General features: G+C 39.3%; 2 protein-coding genes across 2 annotated transcripts; both read left to right on the top strand.

The window, feature by feature from the left end:
• The first annotated feature begins 324 nt into the window (after window positions 1-324).
• Window positions 325-8,405, top strand: LOC140160599 (uncharacterized). The gene is made up of 4 exons (XM_072183841.1): window positions 325-413; window positions 4,791-4,946; window positions 6,052-6,160; window positions 7,159-8,405. The coding sequence occupies exons 2-4, from the start codon at window positions 4,839-4,841 to the stop codon at window positions 8,403-8,405; spliced, it is 1,464 nt and encodes a 487-aa protein (XP_072039942.1). The 5' UTR covers window positions 325-413; window positions 4,791-4,838.
• Window positions 8,396-15,913, top strand: LOC140160600 (polyhomeotic-like protein 2). The gene is made up of 4 exons (XM_072183842.1): window positions 8,396-8,608; window positions 9,357-9,468; window positions 13,123-13,355; window positions 15,401-15,913. Exons 1-4 carry the CDS (start codon window positions 8,513-8,515, stop codon window positions 15,872-15,874), a joined length of 915 nt encoding a protein of 304 aa, XP_072039943.1. The 5' UTR covers window positions 8,396-8,512; the 3' UTR covers window positions 15,875-15,913.
• Window positions 15,914-20,598: the final 4,685 nt, after the last annotated feature.

Below are 20,598 nucleotides of genomic sequence, written 5' to 3'. Positions count from 1 at the left end.
GTCGACGTGAGGCCAGGCGATCGTCACGCTTGCAACATGTGGCCGTAGATGGCAGCAGCATTTTTTCTTTAATTAGCATATTCGTGACGTCATGTAAAACTAAGTCTCCACAGCACTACGCATATTTTTTTACGTAGATTTTAGTACTATCGTGGTGGCAGCAGCATTTTTCTTTACTTTTCCAAAATGGCCCCGCCCGGGAGACGCCATTGGACGCCATGTTAGTGCAGGGTAATACACAGGGAAAGCCGACGCTGTCGCCACCTTTTTGTATTGCGCTAGCATATGAGTTGCAACGGCCTGACTGCAATGAATTGACCGAAGAGGGCGTGGACGCTGTGAAAATTTGCTAAAAACGAAGCACAGAAGTGTGGAAAATTAGTAGTTTTCTTATATTTATATCAGCTGTGATGGTAAGATAGCATTGAATTCGTAGTTTGTCCTTAATTGTATATAATACAGGTTTATAAAATTTAATTAACAGTTTACCTGATGAGCATGACACAAATAAAATCCATCATGAAAATTGAAATGGAAATTTTAATTTATTTTTAAGCTTACCTTCTTCTTCTTCTTTCTTTCCGTTACTGTGCATTGCCATAAACCTCCTAGGAGTATACTCGCACAAATGGTGGCACGCTCTCACACATAACAGGCATGAGACTCAAAGGCATAAAAAGATACTATATACAGGTTAAAAAACAGGCTGGAAGGTACTGGCTTAGCTGAAGACGCACGTCCTTGACCCTGGTTTTGAAAGACGCCGACAGATGGTGAATCAACAACTTGTTGAGATAAGGGCGTTCCAAAGACGGATGGTGTCTGGGAAGAACGTCCCCTTCAGTAAAGTTGTACGAGTGTTTGGTATGGTGAATCTCTTGTTGTTCCCTCTGGTTGGTGTTTTGACAGGTATGAGCTGAGTGTCTGGAATGTCAATGAGCTGGTTTGTGATGCGATACATCATGGTGACCTTGGCAGTGGCTCTGCGATGTTGTAGGGAGTCCCACTTTAACTTCTCAAGCATGGTGGTGACACTACTTTCTCTGGAGTAGTCGCCCATGACATACCGGGCAGCACTGCGCTGGATGGATTCGACCTTGGCTGAATTCCTCTGTGTGTGGGGGTCCCAAACGCAACTGGCATACTCTGCTGTGGGACGAACAATAGTGTTGTAGCAGGTGGTCTTGATGTCTCGAGGGCACTTGCTCAGGTTGCGACGGAGGAAGCCAAGGGATCTCATTCCTTTCTTGGTGATGTTGTCGACATGTTTGTTCCAAGACAACTTGTTGGTGAGCTCGACACCTAGATACTTGGCTGATGGGACTGCCTCTAGTGGATGGCCATGAATGGAGTATGTTGAGATGATGGGATTCCGGCGTTTAGTGATGTGGAGTACCTGGCATTTACCTGGGTGAAATTCCATCAACCATTTCCGTTCCCAGTCCTGCAGTGCGTTCAGGTCCCGTTGGAGTTGGGAGGAATCATCGATGTTATTGATGACCCTGTATACTACACTGTCGTCGGCAAACAATCTGACCTGGGAGTCTTCAGAAATGCAGTCCGGCAGGTCATTAATGTAGGCCAGGAATAGTAATGGCCCCGGATGATACAGGAGCTTGATCTGAGGATTCCCCATCCAGGACTACACGCTGAATTCTACCATGAAGAAAGTTTCCGATCCAGGTGAGAAGGCTACCATGAATGCCGTAATATTTGAGCTTGTGGAGCAGACGAAGGTGAGGAACTTTGTCAAATGCTTTTGAAAAGTCGAGAAGTATGAGGTCTGTTTGCAATCCACTGTCCAAATTGTGTGCAATGTCGTCCACAGTGATGATTAACTGGGATTCACAGGAGCGTGCTTTGCGAAATCCATGCTGGAAATCAGTCAAGATATTACATGACTCAAGATGACGCATCACTGAGCTGTGGATGATGTGTTCAAGTAATTTGCAGCAGATGACAGTGAGTGATATGGGGCGGTAGTTTGAAGGTTTGTTCCTATCCCCTTCTTAAAGATAGGTGCGACTGTGGCTGACTTCCAGATGTCTGGCACGGTGCCCGAGTCAACAGAGGCTTGGTAGAGGATGGTGAGTATAGGTCCAAGACTGTCTCTGAGTTCTTTGAGAAGGCGAGCAGGGATGTTGTCCGCCCAGAAGCTTTGTATGGGTTGAGCTTCTTAAGGAGCTTAATCACCCCATTGACTGAAACCTGAATGTGCGGTATTTGGGGGAACGGACTGGGACCGAGATCAGGTAAGCTGTCGGGATCTTCATCCTTGTTGAACACTGAGCAGAACTGGTTGTTCAGGATATTAGCTTTGTCAATGCTACCAGTGTAGGTGGCACCTAGTGGACCTCGAAGAGGAGCAACGCCGGTGGTGTCACAGCGTTTGCTAGAGATATGACTCCAGAACCGCTTAGGGTTGGACCTTCATGACCTTACCACGGAAATTCTTTTAACCACACATGCACAGTCATGACATGTCACAGTGCTAAATAGAATCATTGAAATAGTCATAGAATAATACAAATAGGACTATTTTCCAACAATCAAAGTCCCAGTGCATTGTATGCTTCCGGTGTATGGTGTGAATTCTCGCATATTATTTGGGCATGCCATTATAAAGCCTTTTTTTGGTTTAATAGAGGCCGTCAGCCTTTCGCCATCTTGTGGGCACAAATGATACGTGTGGTCATGCATCGGACACTACGCGCAAGGCGCAGCTTGCCACGCAGCTATTATCATGCATCGACACAGTGATTTTGCTGTTCACGTATGGAGATCGAACGACCATCGCAGCGTGTACCTACAAGATGGCGGCATATGACGTCACGCTGACGGTCTCTATTAAGAGCCCGTTAAATAATAATAAACAGGTAAATATTCATGAGGGCGGAACGTTTCATCGTGCCGGTCTAACAATCACGCCAGCGTTGCGTGCAGTGCGTGCCTTCGGCTCGCGTATGCGTGATAAGACTAGAGTATTGCATGTCTTGCGTTTTTATTACGTTACGTGAAGGACCGTAAAAATATTGCATCAAGGAGCGTGATTTATCGCGCACCTGATTTTACGATGTCAACTTCGTCTAAAAATAGCCACAAGACATCAGCGACCCCATCCTTACACAGCTCCGATCGCTTCTGCTTTAGCTCCTTTTCTAGCAACAACACATGAACAATACCACAGGTATCGGCAAAATGTGACAAAGCTGCCGCACGCAGATGGTCATTTTTATTTTTATTCTCATCAAGTAAATGTGCATGAACTGCACGGTGAATAGCTTAAAGCTAATGTTTTGACATGTGGAAATCTGACACGCCGGGCGATTGCATGATTTTGATGTTTTTTATCGGATCTTTTGGAACTTTTAAAGACCAAAATCATGCGAATTCGTGCAGCTCAAGACATTCGAACATGGAAGGTAGAGGCTGCTTATGGATTCGAAACGGAAGTGAAAGATGGGATTGTTCTGGTTTCAAGCATGTACTGTAAAATATGCAAGATACTGGCCGATCGCAGAATCAAAGGAGTTTGTAGCCAAAGATGTCAAAACATACGCAGAGGGCACAAATTACATGACAAAATACACATGTATGATGAGTGATGAACCCCTCGCCTAAGCTTCCCCAGGAGAGTGATGAACCACTCACCTACAGCTCACCTAACAGTTGTGAGGAGAGCGATTTGTCACTCGCCTGCAATTTTCAAAAGACATGGCCTGGTAAATGCTACTTTGGCGCGCCAACTGCTGCATGATTTGTACTTACCGAGCGCACTACGCTCTTTATGCATTGTGTTTTTAACATGCATTGTGTGTGACGCAAAGCCTTGACCCCCGATGCCACAGATTTGGTTTGTACTTCTAGGTTGAAGCAGTATATAGTACTTCCAATTCCATGTAAAATAACCAGTTAAAAATAACATGCATATTAATTTTATGACATCATATAAATTGGGTATCGACTCGAGTAGAGCTGTTTATGGGTACAATGTATATAGTTCGGTGGCGAGACAAAATTATTGTGTGCTCGGCAGGGGTGTCTATTCTTCCAGAAAGTTTTAATTATTCCCTCGCGCTACCATGCTGTGACCACATTCTTCCCCAGATTCTTCCTCATACTGCATCCCACAAAATTTAAATGGACCCAAAAGGGAAAATATTGGTTCATAACATTAACTTTGATCGAATCCTTCAATGACAGTTCTGTCTTCCCTACAAACCTCAAATTCTTCCCTAGATGGGACAGTCTGGGCAGTGACACTGAACCATTGCATCAAGTGAAAGACTAATGTTTTTTTTGTTTTTTTGTTTTTTTATGTCGAGTATATCAAGGCATTAACAGCTGAAATCTGGAGATAAACACTGACGAAACTTCGGCCAGGCACAAGTGTACAAGTGACCTGGTGATCGAAGGGAAAACAGATTCGGAACTGTAAAACATTTCTCTTGGCTATTTATTATTTATAAAGCTTATAAGTCGGCCTTTTTGTATGTTTTTTTCCTTTTTCTTTTCAAAAAACAAAATTCTTCCCCAAAGGGGTCTAATTATTCCCTTCCCTCTGGGGGCGAATAACGGTAGAATAGACACCCCTAGAAATGTGTGGGGCTATTATTAAGGGGCTCCTAAAATTGTTTAAAACAATATCACTATCAGCAGATTGTGTGAGTAGCCAATTACATGTAGAGGTACTTGGTGCAGCAGGGTTTTGTTTTGCTTTGTATGTGATTGTGTATTTCTTTCCTGTAATTTAGTTGTAATTATAAACTAATTTTCTCTTCTCTCATCAGTGAGTGGTTTGTCATATATATTCCAGTCACCAAAGTTATAGTTTCATCATGAACAATCAACCGCCTACATCAGCAGAGCCAATGCTCACGTCTACAAGCACAATTGGTACATTGGTTCCTACTACTGCAAGCCAGACAACTGTGCTACCAACACCGGTAAAAATAATCATATCTAAAAATGAAAAAGATTAAAATTATGCACGCATTAATTGTAATTTTATATTGAGAGCATGCATTTAGTTGGCTGTTCCAGATGAATTGTAGTATTTATGATATAAGATGAGTTGACCTCAATGTTTATCAACAAAGGCAAGGGACTGGTATATCGATATGCTTGAGTGAACCCCATGCCACCTCTACACTGTTCAATAGCCTTATTGTGATGTGGCGGGACTTTTAAAAACACGAGCCCTGAACAAAATATGATGCTGGCGTGCATACTGCCAGGCAAAAGACAATGGACATTGTGATGATGCGTGCATGCGCATACTGACAGGTACTGATGTCAGAAGTCAACTGATCTATACCCCATGATGATCCCCACCAGGGTTATAGCTAGGCAAATTTTAGTGCCGGGTGAAATGTATATGAAATGGCAAAAAAAATTGAAATTTTGATAAGAATCGCTAATTTTTATACTGATTGTTCATTGATTTTGAAACATTTGAGACTGGAGTGCTGGGTATTTGGGCTCAAATTTAACTTGAGTGCCGGGTGGAAATTAAGAGTGCCGGGTGGGTCCGCCCGCCACCGCCCAGCGTAGCTACAACCCTGATCCCCACCTGAGAAAAGGATAAATCAGCACATGAATTCCAGCATTAATAATAGCTCAGATTCATCAGGAATTTATTTCCACCTCAATTCTAGATGTGTGTAGTGTTTAATAATTGAGATCAGGTCTTGCTGTAAATTTACTTTTGACTGTGGGTGAAAATCATAACTGATTCTGAAACCATGCTTGAAGAATAAGACCAAACCAAACCTTAAGTAGGACCATGGGATTCTAAAGTATATTATTGTGTATAATAAATAAAAACATGATCTTGAAGGACAAAAAAGAACATTGCCAATGTGAAATAAAGTAGAAGACCATGCATCAATCAGTCAGTCTACAAAAGCACACTACTACTGTCAAACAGAGATGCTGGTGTAGTTGTTGCAGACCAGTTTATAATTTTCTGTTAGTGTCTACCACCAACATTTGCAAGTTATTCAGTATTATTTTCTTTTGACCACTTAATTCATTTTATTTACTCTGTAGCCTCAAGCCCATCAGCATCATCCCAGTACATCAATCCCAATGTCACCTGGGGCACATCAACCAAGTCCTATGTCACCACTGAGGCTCTCATCACCAAGCCCAGCATCAGGTAAACTACATGTACCGGTATATTAGTACTTCTGGCCTAGTGCAATTATTAGTGACATCAACATGTTATATTTCATTTTGAAAGGTTAAGGTGGTACTACACCTCCTGATAAATTTTGTGACTAATTTTGCATTTTTCTCATAAAATAACTACACACTTGGTAACAAAAGTTATGTATATTATAGGAATCCAAGTACTTAGCCGGAATTTCAGTGATTCAAGACAAATGGTTCATTATATATATTAAGAAATGAGGTACATTCTAGCGGTATCACATTTCTTTTCTAGAGTCACGCGCTCCTCTCACTACACTGAAATTCCAGTGTAGTAACTGGATTCCTTGCCCCTATAATATACATAACTTTTGTTACCAGTGTGTTATTATTTTTGAGAAAATGCAAAAATAGTCACAAATTGATCAAAGGGTGTAGTTATACTGTAGTACCACCTTAAGTTCTGAGAAAATACAAATGGCAACAAGAGATGTCACAAACTTGTATCCTTTTGGGCAAATAATTTAGCCATGTCAACATGAGATCATTAGCAGGATATTTTCCTAATATATTGGACTAATACTTCAGCTTCACAATATAATAGTAATTGTAAGAAAAGTGGAAATGTTGGTAATTTTTCACTTAAAATATTTTTTGACAAAGTGACACTTTCTGATGACGTCATATTTTTAAACAGATACCCATATTTTGGGTATTAATTAATTACGTAAAATTAAATATAGAAGTATCCAAATGTTTGCTAATTAAAAAAGGTTCCACAAATTAGAATATGATCCTGGTATCCAAAATTATGTGAATGAGTAGGTTACAGTAGTTCATCTCTAGGTGTTATATTAGCAAACCTATCATAACTCTAATATACATTAAAGTCCTAAGAGTTCTGTTGTGCAAGAGGACTCAATCAAGCCTAGTCCACTTCAATCAAAGACGGTCCCTGCAGTATTTAATTTGTTCCCTGGTTATGTTCTGTGTTCTTCCCTACAGGTTTGTCACCAGCAAGACACAGCCCGTCACCACATTCTCCAGGATCCTCTGGTGTAACTCTGGCTCTGATCTACCCTGGTGGAGGACCAATTCCATTGACAGTCAACTACACCAGCCCCGTAGGCAAGCATGGTGGTACTCTTGGGGCCCTCACAGCTTCCGTCAATGCATTACAGAGGCCAATAAGCAGTACCAGTCTTCATGCGGCAACTTCATCACACCAACAACAACAAGGGTCAAATTTAGTTACAGGGAGTCGGCCCGTTGGTCGGCCCCCAACTATAATACCCTTTAATCCTCTCACCGCACTTTCACAAGGGATACGATCTCCGAAACAGAAACTCATCATGACAACAAAGACTCCTATATTTCATCGTTCTCACACAGTCCCCTCGACATCAACTACTGGGATATCAAGTACTGCAGTAACAGCATCATCACCTGGAATGGTACGTGTTTCTCCATCTACACAACTTGTGAGAGCACAAGTGCAGGCACAGGCCCAGGCACAAGTACAGGCCCAGGCACAAGTACAAGCACAAGTTGCTCATGCTCAGGCACAGTTACAAGCTGCAAAACAGGTGCGGCACATACTTTCTCGTCAGACCAGTGGTGGTGGTATTCCTCAAACCTCCAAACCAGTCGCTATCCTTCCTAACCCTACAGCTGGGCCTCTCATGAGAAGTCAAAACCCAACGATTAACAATGCACAAGCACGCTTGCAACAAGCTCTTGCAGACGCAGCAGCAAAATATCGCCAAATTCAAGTTCAGCAACGTAAATCACAATTTGGATCCGCGTCTCCGACTTCACCTCCACCTCCAACAGGCTTGGTAGCGCCCTCAGTTCAGCCAAGAATCAGACCCAAGTCAACGTCAAATCCTCCTACGATATCGCCGACGTTCAAACCAGCTCCACACATCCCCATTCTCCCTAGATCAAGTCATGGGTACACACCCATAATGCCCAAACCGGTTAACTTGTCAGCCGACAATAACGCCAAAAATACCAAAACCAAAGTACATGATAAGAAACCGACACCAGGATCACAATTCAGGCAAGGTCATAGTCTGGACATGAGGCGAAGCAAAAAATACACCGGAACCTTGCCTACTGCTACTGTCAGTGCCACTGCAACCATCCCACATAAAGCATCTAATCCAGACAGTGCACTCATAGCTGGTATCATAAAAGAAGTGACCGATGCATTCAGACCAGGAATCAGTGCCCGCCCGAGGGCAGTGTAAGGCCGAGCCGAGTGGTAGACCAGAGGCGGCTGTCGCGACCGGAAGTGTCTGTAAGGACGGAGCTCCCAGTGACGCCGGATGTAGTGACTATTAGAGACAATGGTTTCATGGAGAAGGAGGTTCCAAGAGCCATCGTCAGACCACAGGTTCTTACTCACGTCATAGATGGATTCATCATTGAAGAATCAAGGGAGCCATTTCCGGTGAGTCCCAAATTTAATGATCCATTTATTTTCAACAAAGTGGTCTTAAACGTGCATGGTGTCCCCCTCCTGTTCCAGGCAATATACCAGGAACAGGAGGGGGACACCTTGCTTGAAACACATTCGTAACAGTGCAGAATGTTGAGGGCAATCGACCTTTTTCATAATATTATTATTTAGAAAAATATGGAATAGAAACACCGAACTTCAGATTCCGATCCTTTTGATCTCAGATTTCGGATTCCGATCCTTTCATAAACGGCTATTACCTTTTCACAAAAGCCCATTACCAAGTTCTTCTAATTTATTTCAGAACAATAGAAACATTAAAAGATGCAATCTCGACCAATCAGATTACGAGATTATATGGGCTGGTGTTTGGGCTTTCAACAAAACCCGGGGCATACACATCAACGTGCGGTTGTAGCACAGCTTCTCTGGTTGTTTATCATTATTAGTTCTCCGGAGTTTACATTATTTTTGTATCTGCGCCAGTATGAAGAGTAATAAATATTATATCACTACAAAATATTGTTACCAGATAGTCTAATTTTTCCAGTGGCCTACCGACTCACCACATTATATATACATGTAGGTACCTTCAAATCAAATTAATCCTGAAACATTAGGCTTAATAGATATAAAACAGAATAAGATAAATGACACGCTTGTTTCTTTTCTTCATACAAATACATTTTGAAGTTGTAAACTTTTTTCATTCTGAAATATTTTTTCATCATATTTTTAGGTTGCTCATGTTCCTGAACCACTACCAGATGTCATCCCAGAGCAGGCACCAAAACCAAAGCAGCATAAGCAACAGAAACCAAAACAACAGGTGCCGCGTAAAGACAGTGGAGGTAAGAGAGAATATTTTAATAGCATTATTTTTAAGGACAGGGAGAATGCGCGATGCACAAAAAATGCCGAAATATGCACATTTTGGGTATAATCGCGCATTATATGTCCGACCTTGAATTTTAAGATTTTCGTAAAATAACCATTTTTCAAGTACTCATTTTCCAAAAACCTGAAGTTTTCACTCAAATCAAAGAATTCATAACGATCTGCAACACAATCCATGTTAAAAAAAAAGTATAGAAAAAGGCTGTCGCATAAAAATTGCAAGAAAAAAGTAAAAAATAAATATATATTGGAAATTGAACTTTTGGGGAGAAAAATTACGCATTTTGGAAAAAGTTGCATAATTTGCGTATTTTCAAAAACTGGTACATGCATTTTGCCCTCAAAAATCGTGCATTTTCCTGTGCTTAATTAATTTAGCAATTGTTTGCCACTGTAGCGCGTATGTAGTCTAAAGATGGAAGTGGGGTTCTGATTGGCTAATTGAAACATGTCATGAAAAGTGATGAAACATGAATATCCGTTAACCAAACGCATAGCATTGCATGATCAAGGCAGGAGCTACACTGCAAGATTCTCATCTGTGTGACGCGGATGTCACCAGAATGTTACTCCATCGGAAACTACACCTCGGTTTTCCATATCGCCGGTCCGAAATAGCCGGGTAGCCAGCCTCCCATTTTCCTCCAGAGTGACTTCGCGGCGCGGTGACTTCGCAGGAGAGTCACACCGGTGTGACTACGCGACTGGGCCTGGGTGCTCAGTACCGGGGGTTTGGGTTGCCGGTTTTGCTTTTATTGCCATATTTTTTATATTCTCTTGATTTATTCAATTAATATTCTTTATTTCTTGCTTTTTTAAGGGATTAGGGAGGGGGAAATTGCAAACTGAACTTTAAAAATAAGGGAAATATTAGATGAATAAAATAAATTTGTTAGTAAAAGAAATAAACATGATAAGTAAACAAAGTATAATTCAATAAACTAATATTATGAATAAAATACATTTTTGTTAATTGATGATTATTTGAATAACTAAATAAATAAAAAAAATTAAGAATGGGAGAAACAAAGAAACACTTCGAAAGAAAACAACTTGAGAAAAATTGAGGAATATTATAAGAAGCATGTAGGCCTATTGATGAATTAAAATATTAAATGTGTAAAATAAATCAATGATTATAACAATAATTTATAACAAGCATTAATATTTGCGTGATAAAAAATAAGACACAATTTCAAAGAAACACTGCAATAGGCCTATATTGATGTGATTAAATAAAAACAAAATATAGTGAAATATAATTAAGTGAATATCAAACTCAAGCAAAAAAAAAGGTTAGCTTTTTTTAAAAGTGCACGCATCAAGTTTACAAAAATACACCGATTTATAGGCATAATTTGATAACGTAAAAAATCAACATGAAAAACGAATCAAACTAATAGGCCTATAAAAAACACCATTTTGAAAAAACGGAAAAAGAAAATAGCACAAGCCAAAGTTTTGCATAAACTTAACGGCAGTAAAAGTATAAATTTGGAGTAGGCCTATATTCAGGAAAGTGACAAGAAAAACAAAATGCATGCTAGGCCTATAAATCAATTTTAAATATAACAGAAAAATTCTTGCTTCAAAATAAGTGAAGTTTTGGCAAATCAAAATGTATCAATTGAAAATGCTAGGCCTATAGGCATACTTTGCGAACTTCGGTTGAAAAGAAAATTAATATCTCTTTTAAAACATTTAAAAACACAATTTATTTTAAATAAAAAAGTGTCAATAGGCCTATAACGTAATCATGCAAAATATGAAAAAATAGGCCTAATTTGATTGCAAAACATGCCATCTAACCACTGAAGTAAACAAAGCAATGGTATAAGTTTTGTGGGAAAACAAGCAAACAAAATAAAAACGTTTCAAATGAAACAAACAAATAAACCAAGAACAAGAACTGCAAATAAAACACACACAGTTGATGAGATTATTAAACAGGCATCACTAAAAGAATTAAAATTATATAAAAGAGAACAATAAATAAATGAATCAGAAGTCTCACAGTTGAAATATAAATGATAAAGAATGCAAAAGCACGATAAAAAACAAAGACGGCAATACGACCACAACACTATAGGCCTACAGCTGCATGCATCAATCAATTAATTATAAAACCAACTCATTCCATTCATGAGCGTATACAAGCAGTAAACAAGCATGATACGCGTGATTTGTCATCAATAGCGCGATTTTGTAGATATATGTCGCTGGCGTCCCCAGAGTGTTCGAACTCATAACAGGGTTCGGTCAACGACCTTCGCAGCGTAGTCACCCTGAAGTTCGCCGACTGGGCACCGAGCAGGCGACGCATGGGGGCACTGGCTACGGAAGTCACTTTGATGTGACTACAAGATGTGGACCACTGTCGGCATCTAGTCAGTGGTGTACATCATGAGTCGCCGATGCGGTATCGAGCAGGTAACACATCGGAGGCTAGCAGTTGTAGTCACTGTGTGATGACACTGCTGCATAGTACGCTACTGCCTTGTTTCTGATGTAGTCACTCTCCTGTAGTGACTCCGTCGGCCACCATAGGGTAAGTTATTATGGCGTGACGGCGGTGGTGACTGCAGAGATCCAGTGCGCTGTAGTCACTCTGCCGCCAGGAAAACTATGTGGTTGCCTAGGGTTAGGCAAACTATGTGGTTGCCTAGGGTTAGGCAAACTATGTGGTTGTATATGGTTGCCTAGGGTTAGGCAAAATATGTGGTTGCCTAGGGTTAGGCAAACTATGTGGTTGCCTAGGGTTAGGCAAACTATGTGGTTGCCTAGGGTTAGGCAAACTATGTGGTTGCCTAGGGTTAGGCAAACTATGTGGTTGCCTAGGGCTAGGCAAACTATGTGGTTGCCTAGGGTTAGGCAAACTATGTGGTTGCCTAGGGTTAGGCAAACTATGTGGTTGCCTAGGGCTAGGCAAACTATGTGGTTGCCTAGGGTTAGGCAAACTATGTGGTTGCCTAGGGCTAGGCAAACTATGTGGTTGCCTAGGGTTAGGCAAACTATGTGGTTGCCTAGGGTTGCCTAGGGTTAGGCAAACTATGTGGTTGCCTAGGGTTAGGCAAACTATGTGGTTGCCTAGGGTTAGGCAAACTATGTGGTTGCTTAGAGCTGCAAGGTTTGATGGCCACTAAAATGTTATAAACTGGAAATCAGCCCATTTAAGGCCACAAGCAGGGTGGCAGATGGGAGCCTATCTAAGGAGGCGAACAAAATTACAGCTTGTGGCGTGACCCTAGATAAAATGGTGCACACGTCGGCCAATGTAAGCCTTGATGACACTAAACTGCATATTCTGACATTGCATCATGCACTGTAGCATCAATACTCCGCTCTGGCATTAGTTGCATAATTCTGTTTTCTTTTGTACAAAATTTGAGAATTAGCGAAATGGTTAATCCCATCTTCACTATTTTAATTAGATTAGAAGTTGAAAAACTTCTTCAAATTATGAAATGGTTATTTTATTCAAAAAGGATAAAAAATACAACAACACAATAATACCATCATAATACAACAACACAATAATACCATCATAATACAAAGCTCAAGAAATACAAATTTTGAACCTTTGAATATCAATTTTCTTTTTTTTCCAGAGAATTCCATGGTAGATGATGGTAACATGCTGCAGTGCGAGTTCTGCGGGAAGATGGCGCCAGCCCGTTCTTTCACTCGTTCCAAGCGTTTCTGCTCGAAATCTTGCGCCAAAAGATACAACGTTGGTTGCAGCAAGAGATTGGGACTGTTCTCTCCCAAACGTGACAACTCACAGAAAGTAAAACATAGCTTGAAACCACCGACTAAGACAAAGGCAAAGCCACCGAAAGGGGTAAGAGGGAAACACGGACGACTAACCTTTAATGTTGGGCAACCATGGGTAAGTATAACAAGCAAAAAATTGAATCTGCTCATCAGGACATGCTATTTTGTAGGCTAAGGTGTCACTGTCACATTTCATGGGAGATGCATTCTCAAGTCAAATGGTCTAGTGCTTGCGGTAAACTGTTGTCCCATGATGGAGTCACATAGTAATTTTCCTAATTAATTGAAGGCCCTGGAATAGTTGTAGTTCAATCCCCTTACAATTAAGTGATGGTTCCTTGTGCAGGATGCGTTTTTATAACCATAACGGGCCTCAAAATACTAGACCCTAACCCACTAACCCAAACTCCTAACAGGTTTGCAGGTTGTGGCCCATTGTGGTTGCAAAGAAATTTTGTGTGAAGGACATAGATGGCCTATTTGACCCCTATCTCATACCACTCATGTTCCCTCTTTTGTGCTGGTACATACGTTGGAGACATGATACCATATAGTCTGTCTCGTCTAGTCTCAAGTTAAAGAGTAAAGCTGTATTGGATTTGGCTGTGGCAGATTTGAATTGTGCGCAAAGCTAATCCCACAAGGTATATACACGTGAATAGAAGCATGATTTTTCTGTACACTGTGATGCAACCGCGTAAACACATTGATTAAAATCTTCCACTGCAAAATCCAACATGGCGTTACTCCCAACTTGAGATGATACACACTATAATGAAAGACAAAGATAAAAAGACTAGTTTGCGTCTGACGTCATCTGTCAATCAAACTCCGAGCACGGTTTGTTTACAAGTGTCGTGATGATACGAGTTGCTGAACATGGCGGTATTATTGTTAATTTTGCACCTTTAAACATACAAACCATCTCAAAAGTTAGGTCTTTATACTAGGAAACTTTCTTTGGTGAAGGCACCATGTCAACAATGCCTAGAAAAGTTGCTTTTTGCCTTGTAAGAGTACGTAATTTTTCGAATTGTTCGCCATTCACTGCTATTCCTTTTCTCCGATCGGCACCAGTCAGATGAATCGACCTTCCTTATATGCGCTTATTAGCCAATCAAGGATCGTAGAGAATTTGATTGACAGTGACGTCAGACGCAAACTAGTCTTTTTATCTTTGTCTTTCATTATAGAGTTGTCTTCAAAATAGCAAGTCCAGATGAACAGATTCAAATTTTTATTTGTTATATCTATCTATCTGGATGATTTAATGTTGGCAAATGTGCTATTCCAGTTGAAATTCATACAACCCCTATATAAGACATATCCTTAATCTCCCACATAGGGGGTGTAGATTTCAAATGGAGTCACCCATTCAGGTCACTCAATTTAAATTACAGGGATTTGAGATGTCAGCGTGTCCACAGATTTCTGTGTTTTTTAATTCTGCCAATTGCGATATTTGCATCCTCTGTTTTCTCAGTAATTTCCAGCCATATTACCAGGATTCTATCTAAATTTTGTTCAGCTTATAATTGGCGAAAATTATTCAGTTTATTTAGTCAATAAAGTCCCAACTCAAGCTCACATAAATTCACATAAGCGTGTAACAGTAGTCACACATTACTCGATATACAACTGGAGAAAGTGCTGTGCCCAACTCTGTGCATGCCATTTTATATCAATACACCATATTATGAGTCTTATCTTATTTGCCAATTATAAGCCAAACAAACTTGATCTCAATCTGATTGGCCGATACCTTATTTCATATTCAACATCACAGCAGCTGAAGGGAGTATCCCTTTATGCTTTGCGGTACCATAATAGAACTGAATGTGCCATAGAAAATGTACACAAAATCCCTCACTTCAACTTTAATTAACTCGCTTAAATCAGGGAAGCTTAGACTTTTGTTTGCAAATATATGACCCCTAAAGTATTGTGAATATCTGAGCGGCTCTTGTTTATATTTTTGTATACATTTGCTATGGGTCATGCAGATATACTGCAATGCATGATGGGATACTCCTTTCAGCTGCTGTGATTCAACATAGTGAACATGGATGACATATTATGCTCATACTCATAGCAAGTTTTATTTTTCATCAGAATGTAAACCGCCCACAAACAGCTGGTCCTCAAAAGCCTTTCCATATTCAGCATCATCAGCAGCAACAGCAGCAGCAAAGACAGCAGCAGCTACAGCTACAGCGAACCGACAGCACAACCAGTAGCAGTAGTAGCAACATGCAATCTGGATCTGAAGACTCATCCAGAGCAGCCTCACCATCGCAAGTCAGCGAACCAGACACAACTCCAGGCTCTGAAGATGATGATGCCTTTGAAGATGCTCCCAGCGTTGGAATCCCAAGAGATCCGGCCACGTGGTCCGTTCTGCACGTGTTTGAGTTCATCCGGACATTACCCGGATGCGAGAGTTATGCAGATGAGTTTAGAAGACAGGAAATTGATGGGCAAGCTTTGCTTTTGTTGAAAGAAGATCATTTGATGACGGCAATGAACATGAAATTGGGACCAGCGCTTAAAATTATCAACAAAATTAATTCATTGAAGAATAAGTAAGAGTTGTGGTACAGTGTTAGTAAGAGTTGTGGTATTATATACATTTTTTTTGTCATTTATTGTATGGTAAGTCTGGTTATTTTGTATACAAGCCTAAACCACAAGCTTCAAAATAACCAGGCACCCAGGAGCCATTTACCCAATGGTCATAACATTTTGGCTCCTGGTCCACACCAAAATCATATGAACCCGGCTCTACATTTTGTTTTAAATAGAGCCTGGTAGTTAAAGCAGGTTTTGTATTTAAATGTGTACAATTGAAATTTAAATGACTCTTATAGCTCTTTAAAAATGGCTCCTGGTTTCCTAGATAAATCTCAGGACCAGGAGCTGCTTTTTCCAATGTGTGGCTCCTGGTCCAGATCTGCTTATTTTGAGGCTTGCTAAACCAACAGTATTTATCTCATGGCAGACAAACTGCTTTTGGTTCAGACTACAAATTACTACAATGGAAACTTGTTTGAAAATCTATTAATGCAAAATTCCTGATAACACAAAATGGGGGTGATTTGGTTGGCTAACTCACCCCACTCCCCAAAAAACTTGTAAATAGTGTAAAATTGAAAATTGGCCCAGTATATTTCGCCCCTATTTTGGGATTAAATTGTGTAAATTGAACAATCTTGGCTGTAACATATGGCCAAAATGCTGCTCATTGGGAAAATTTTTATCTTTGCCCTCTCAGAAAACTGATGTTGAAACACCACTGAATATGTAAAATATTTGGACCTCCAAAAAGCTTTTTACAAAGAACACACTGCTCCTCAGATGCACTTTGTTATGGCTTTCTCTGTCCTTGCTCTCTTACTCTGTCAGTCTTTTTGTCAATAAATCGCTGTCAATAAAGTGAATTTTGGACTCCCAACAAGCTTACACTCATAGCTTGAGTTGTAGAACTGGGCTCTGCTGATGCAACTGCATTCACACCAGCACAGAAAAATGTGAACCACAAATTAATAATAAAAATTACCTTCATCAACTAAGTTTAAAAAAACCTTAGTCAGCAACCTTTCTTATGGACAAGGATCGATCATTACACTTTTAGTTATAAGCTGAATTCTTTTTTGATTGCTTTGCAGAAAAGTGCTTTTTATGCTACATGTACTTCTATTTTCAAAGCGTCAAGCCATTCAATTGATACAAGTCACTGAGGCAAAAACTATGTCGCTCTTGCGAGTTGAAGAAATCTCAACTCCTAAGCGATGTCGTTTGACATGCGAATGCATCAACCAATCATTTCCTACCGACTAGATTAATTATTTTGCTATTTATCTTTCTCGATCATTAAATTTAGGAATTGAATTGATTCAAAACAATTATTATTGACAGCAATGGATGTTCTTATGACAGCGTTCAAGCTTTGACTTGCGTTTGGCGGACAGAATGGTGGGAACTTAAAGTGAAAGATATCCTACTTTAAGGAACATTTTCTGGGGTGAAATTTTGTGTAGAAACTGAATCTGACATAAAAAATGCTGAATTGTCAACTTGAAAATTTTCCCCATAGCACTGTACAGGCATATTTCTGCAGAAATCATCAAATTTGAGCAACAATATTTGATAAAAAAATAAGTCCTTCAAAACTGGGACTCTCAGGGCTAAACAAACATAAACTTGCTCTAGAGGGAGGTCTTGGCTATAGCAAGTTTATATTTGTTTAGCCTTAAACCTCACAGTTTTGAAGGAGGTCTTGGCTATAGCAAGTTTATATTTGTTTAGCCTTAAACCTCACAGTTTTGAAGGACTTATTTTTTTTGCGAAGGCCCTTATTTTTTTCACACCCGCCGAAATGTTAGGGGTAGGGGTAACATATTACTACTTTAATTTTTGTCAGTACATTCAACTGTGTCAAGTTTTATACCACTATTTAGCTAGTGAAATACTGAACATAAAGACACAAAAAGCATCTCAATAGCTCATACCATTGAGGAGTTATGGCTTTTTCAAGCTCAAAATTAGGCGAAAATTTCATTTTTTCCAAAATCAATTGTCACCCTGACCCCCAACTTTCTAACCCTGTTACAAAAATAAAGAAACAGATTTATCCCATTTAATGATTTGAATATCACAAATGTACCTTTGTCACATAATTAGCATAAAAAATTAGGCACTACTCAGTAGTTTTCATGTTCATACACTCACAGGAAATTAGCAAGTCAAAATTTTTGTCACCCCAAAACGGCCATTTTCGGCCAAAATTGTACCAAAAAATGAATTTTTCTCAAAATCAGTGAAAAATAAGGGGTTTTAAGTGCCAAAATCTGAAAATATGTGACATTTTACCCCTAGAAACATTTAAGCAATTAAGATTTTGACTTTTTCACCCCTAAATATTTTTTTTCACACACGTGTCCGCCAAATGTAAGTCAAAGCTTGAATGCTGTCTTATAATGAATTTTGTGGTCATTTGAATATTTTAATTGTCGTCTGCAATCGCGATTGCCGTAATTAGTACAAAAAGCGATGAGCAATACAATATAAAATTTGGTGATTGCCCATTGCTTTCCAAAAGTATTGCATTGCAATCATTCAGTGATTGAGTGTAAATTCAGCTTTACATTTTGTTCCACAAAATTTTTGATGCTGATGAGTCTCATTAGTGACATTACGTTGATATCAGGACTTGAATTATTGTAACATGTTGAGATGGCACTTGCTATAGTCGCTGGCAAAGATAAATTGGAATGTTGGGTCTGACATCTTGTAAATCAGACAGTATATGCTGCACATGCACAGACCAGCAACTAATCACGCCCCTAACTAATCACGCCCCTCTGCCCTGACGTCAAATAAAACATTCCATCTTTATCCCTGCCAGCGACTACAATGCATAAGGAATCAAAATGGTTGTCCAGAGTTAAGTCTACCAAAATGAAGTAATTGGTTTAATCAAGTTAGATGTTAATCTTGAAAGCATAAAAACATCAACTAGCTAAAAGATTGGGATATAACATTTTCATAATCCAAAACCAATTCAGGCCCATATGTGACACAATCTGGTCCATGGGGGTCAAAGGCGGCAAATTTGAAATTAAAATAAAGGCAAATATATGGAGTAAAAAACCAATAACCAAAAATAACCAACTTTAGAACTAAGTATGCTTGACCTTTAGTGTTTTCAGTATAGGTGTTTTCAGTATATGATAGCCTATTGTGTGTATTGGGTAATAATTATAGTAAGTCAATTGTCAAAAATGCCTCCTTTGGCCCCCATGAAGTAGATTGTGTCACATATAGACTTGAATTTACATTAATGTGTTTCCACATAAATCATCAGAGTCAGTTTAGATCTAGCTTAGATTGCTTGTGCATGTAGTGAGCTATATATGCATGGACACAAAAAGCATGAATTACACATTACTTAAAGGAGGATTTTGTGATCCTAGCATCCTCTTTTTATGACATTTTTCAGTATATATCCATGAAAAAAGCTTATTCCCAAAATTTCAGTTGATTCCCTTTTTGCGTTTGCGAGTTATGCATGGTTATGTGTATTACATTGCTCCATGTGTTGTAATTTCATTCTGGTATATTTCTTTCTGGTATATTTGATGATATTTTTACAAAACAAATTAATCTGCAAGAAATTTTTGGTACATAAACATTATGTAGCCAGAAGTTTCTAGTGGTATAAAAATCTCAACTTTTTTTGAAAAAGTGGGGGGTGGAGAGGATGAGGCTGTGGATTTCGAAATGCCCTTTTAAGTTATCATATGTAGTAGATAAAGGGTGAGAAACAGACCATTACCATAGATAATCGGTGTCTTGTTTAGGTATGGTGAGCATGTTAGTCGCTCGGAAGGTAGATTGACATCCCCGTCCTAATTATACAGGCTTAAGAGACATAATACAAACTAATTTGCATTATTCAATAGAGGTGTTCTTGGTGTCATTCAATACACACAAGTATTGTTTACCATCTTCTTTTAAATCTAATATGCATAAACTTGCATAATAATTTATGCTGATCGTGTAAAATATGTAAAAGTCAAAATTAGAGCCCTCTCTAGTTTGATCACTTCATAATGTACTTTGATGCATTTTAAGTTTGTTGCAATATCCAAAAAAATCAAATAATGTAGCCAGTGTTTCTAAATATGAACATGTACTTCTCTTGTTCAAAATTTATTGACCTGACCAAGATTATCTTGACCTGTCCAGATTATCTTGACCTGTCCACATTACTTGATATAATCGACAGTTGACCAGACTTTGAACAAAAGAAATACAATAGATAATGGAGCAAAAGAAGAGGGCTAGACGTATATTACATGATAAATGTCATTATAGTTGTATCGTTATCAAGCAAGTTTGATATTTACAAGAATGGCTTCAAACCAAGATAATTATTCCATTGAATGTTAGACCAAGTGCAAGGTTTGTTTCCGATATACATGTGTGTAGCTGTGTGAAATCAGCTAGCACTGTGCGATTGACCCATTGTGGCTTGGTTTTTTAGTTGTGCTATCGGAAAAATTAATGAAACATTTGACTCCAAAGTGGCTAACAAAGTGGGCCAAAAATTGCAATAAAAACTCCTGAAGTACATACATCTCCAGTAGCATATCGCTCATTCTACAAAATCGGGTGCCAATCCACTGTAAAAATTGAAAAAATAAAAGTTGTTCAAAAAGACCTGCTTTTTGTGTTTTTTAAGAGTAAATGTATCACTACTTTCAGATGTAAAAGATTGCCAACACCACTTGAATATTTTTCTTTCAGGA

Source organism: Amphiura filiformis, chromosome 9, assembly GCF_039555335.1.
Source record: "Amphiura filiformis chromosome 9, Afil_fr2py, whole genome shotgun sequence".
NCBI lineage: Eukaryota > Metazoa > Echinodermata > Ophiuroidea > Amphilepidida > Amphiuridae > Amphiura > Amphiura filiformis.
Note: the sequence above shows the minus strand (reverse complement) of the source record. Positions and strands in the feature narration are given on the sequence as shown.

Excerpts from the sequence above, each read along its gene's own strand:
- LOC140160600 (XM_072183842.1), top strand. The coding sequence starts at position 8,513 with ATGGAGAAGGAGGTTCCAAGAGCCATCGTCAGACCACAGGTTCTTACT. Across the intron at positions 8,609-9,356 it reads AATCAAGGGAGCCATTTCCG|GTTGCTCATGTTCCTGAACC; the intron begins GTGAGTCCCAAA and ends TCATATTTTTAG. Across the intron at positions 13,356-15,400 it reads AGGCAAAGCCACCGAAAGGG|AATGTAAACCGCCCACAAAC; the intron begins GTAAGAGGGAAA and ends ATTTTTCATCAG.
- LOC140160599 (XM_072183841.1), top strand. The coding sequence starts at position 4,839 with ATGAACAATCAACCGCCTACATCAGCAGAGCCAATGCTCACGTCTACA. Across the intron at positions 4,947-6,051 it reads CAACTGTGCTACCAACACCG|CCTCAAGCCCATCAGCATCA; the intron begins GTAAAAATAATC and ends TTTACTCTGTAG. Across the intron at positions 6,161-7,158 it reads ATCACCAAGCCCAGCATCAG|GTTTGTCACCAGCAAGACAC; the intron begins GTAAACTACATG and ends TCTTCCCTACAG.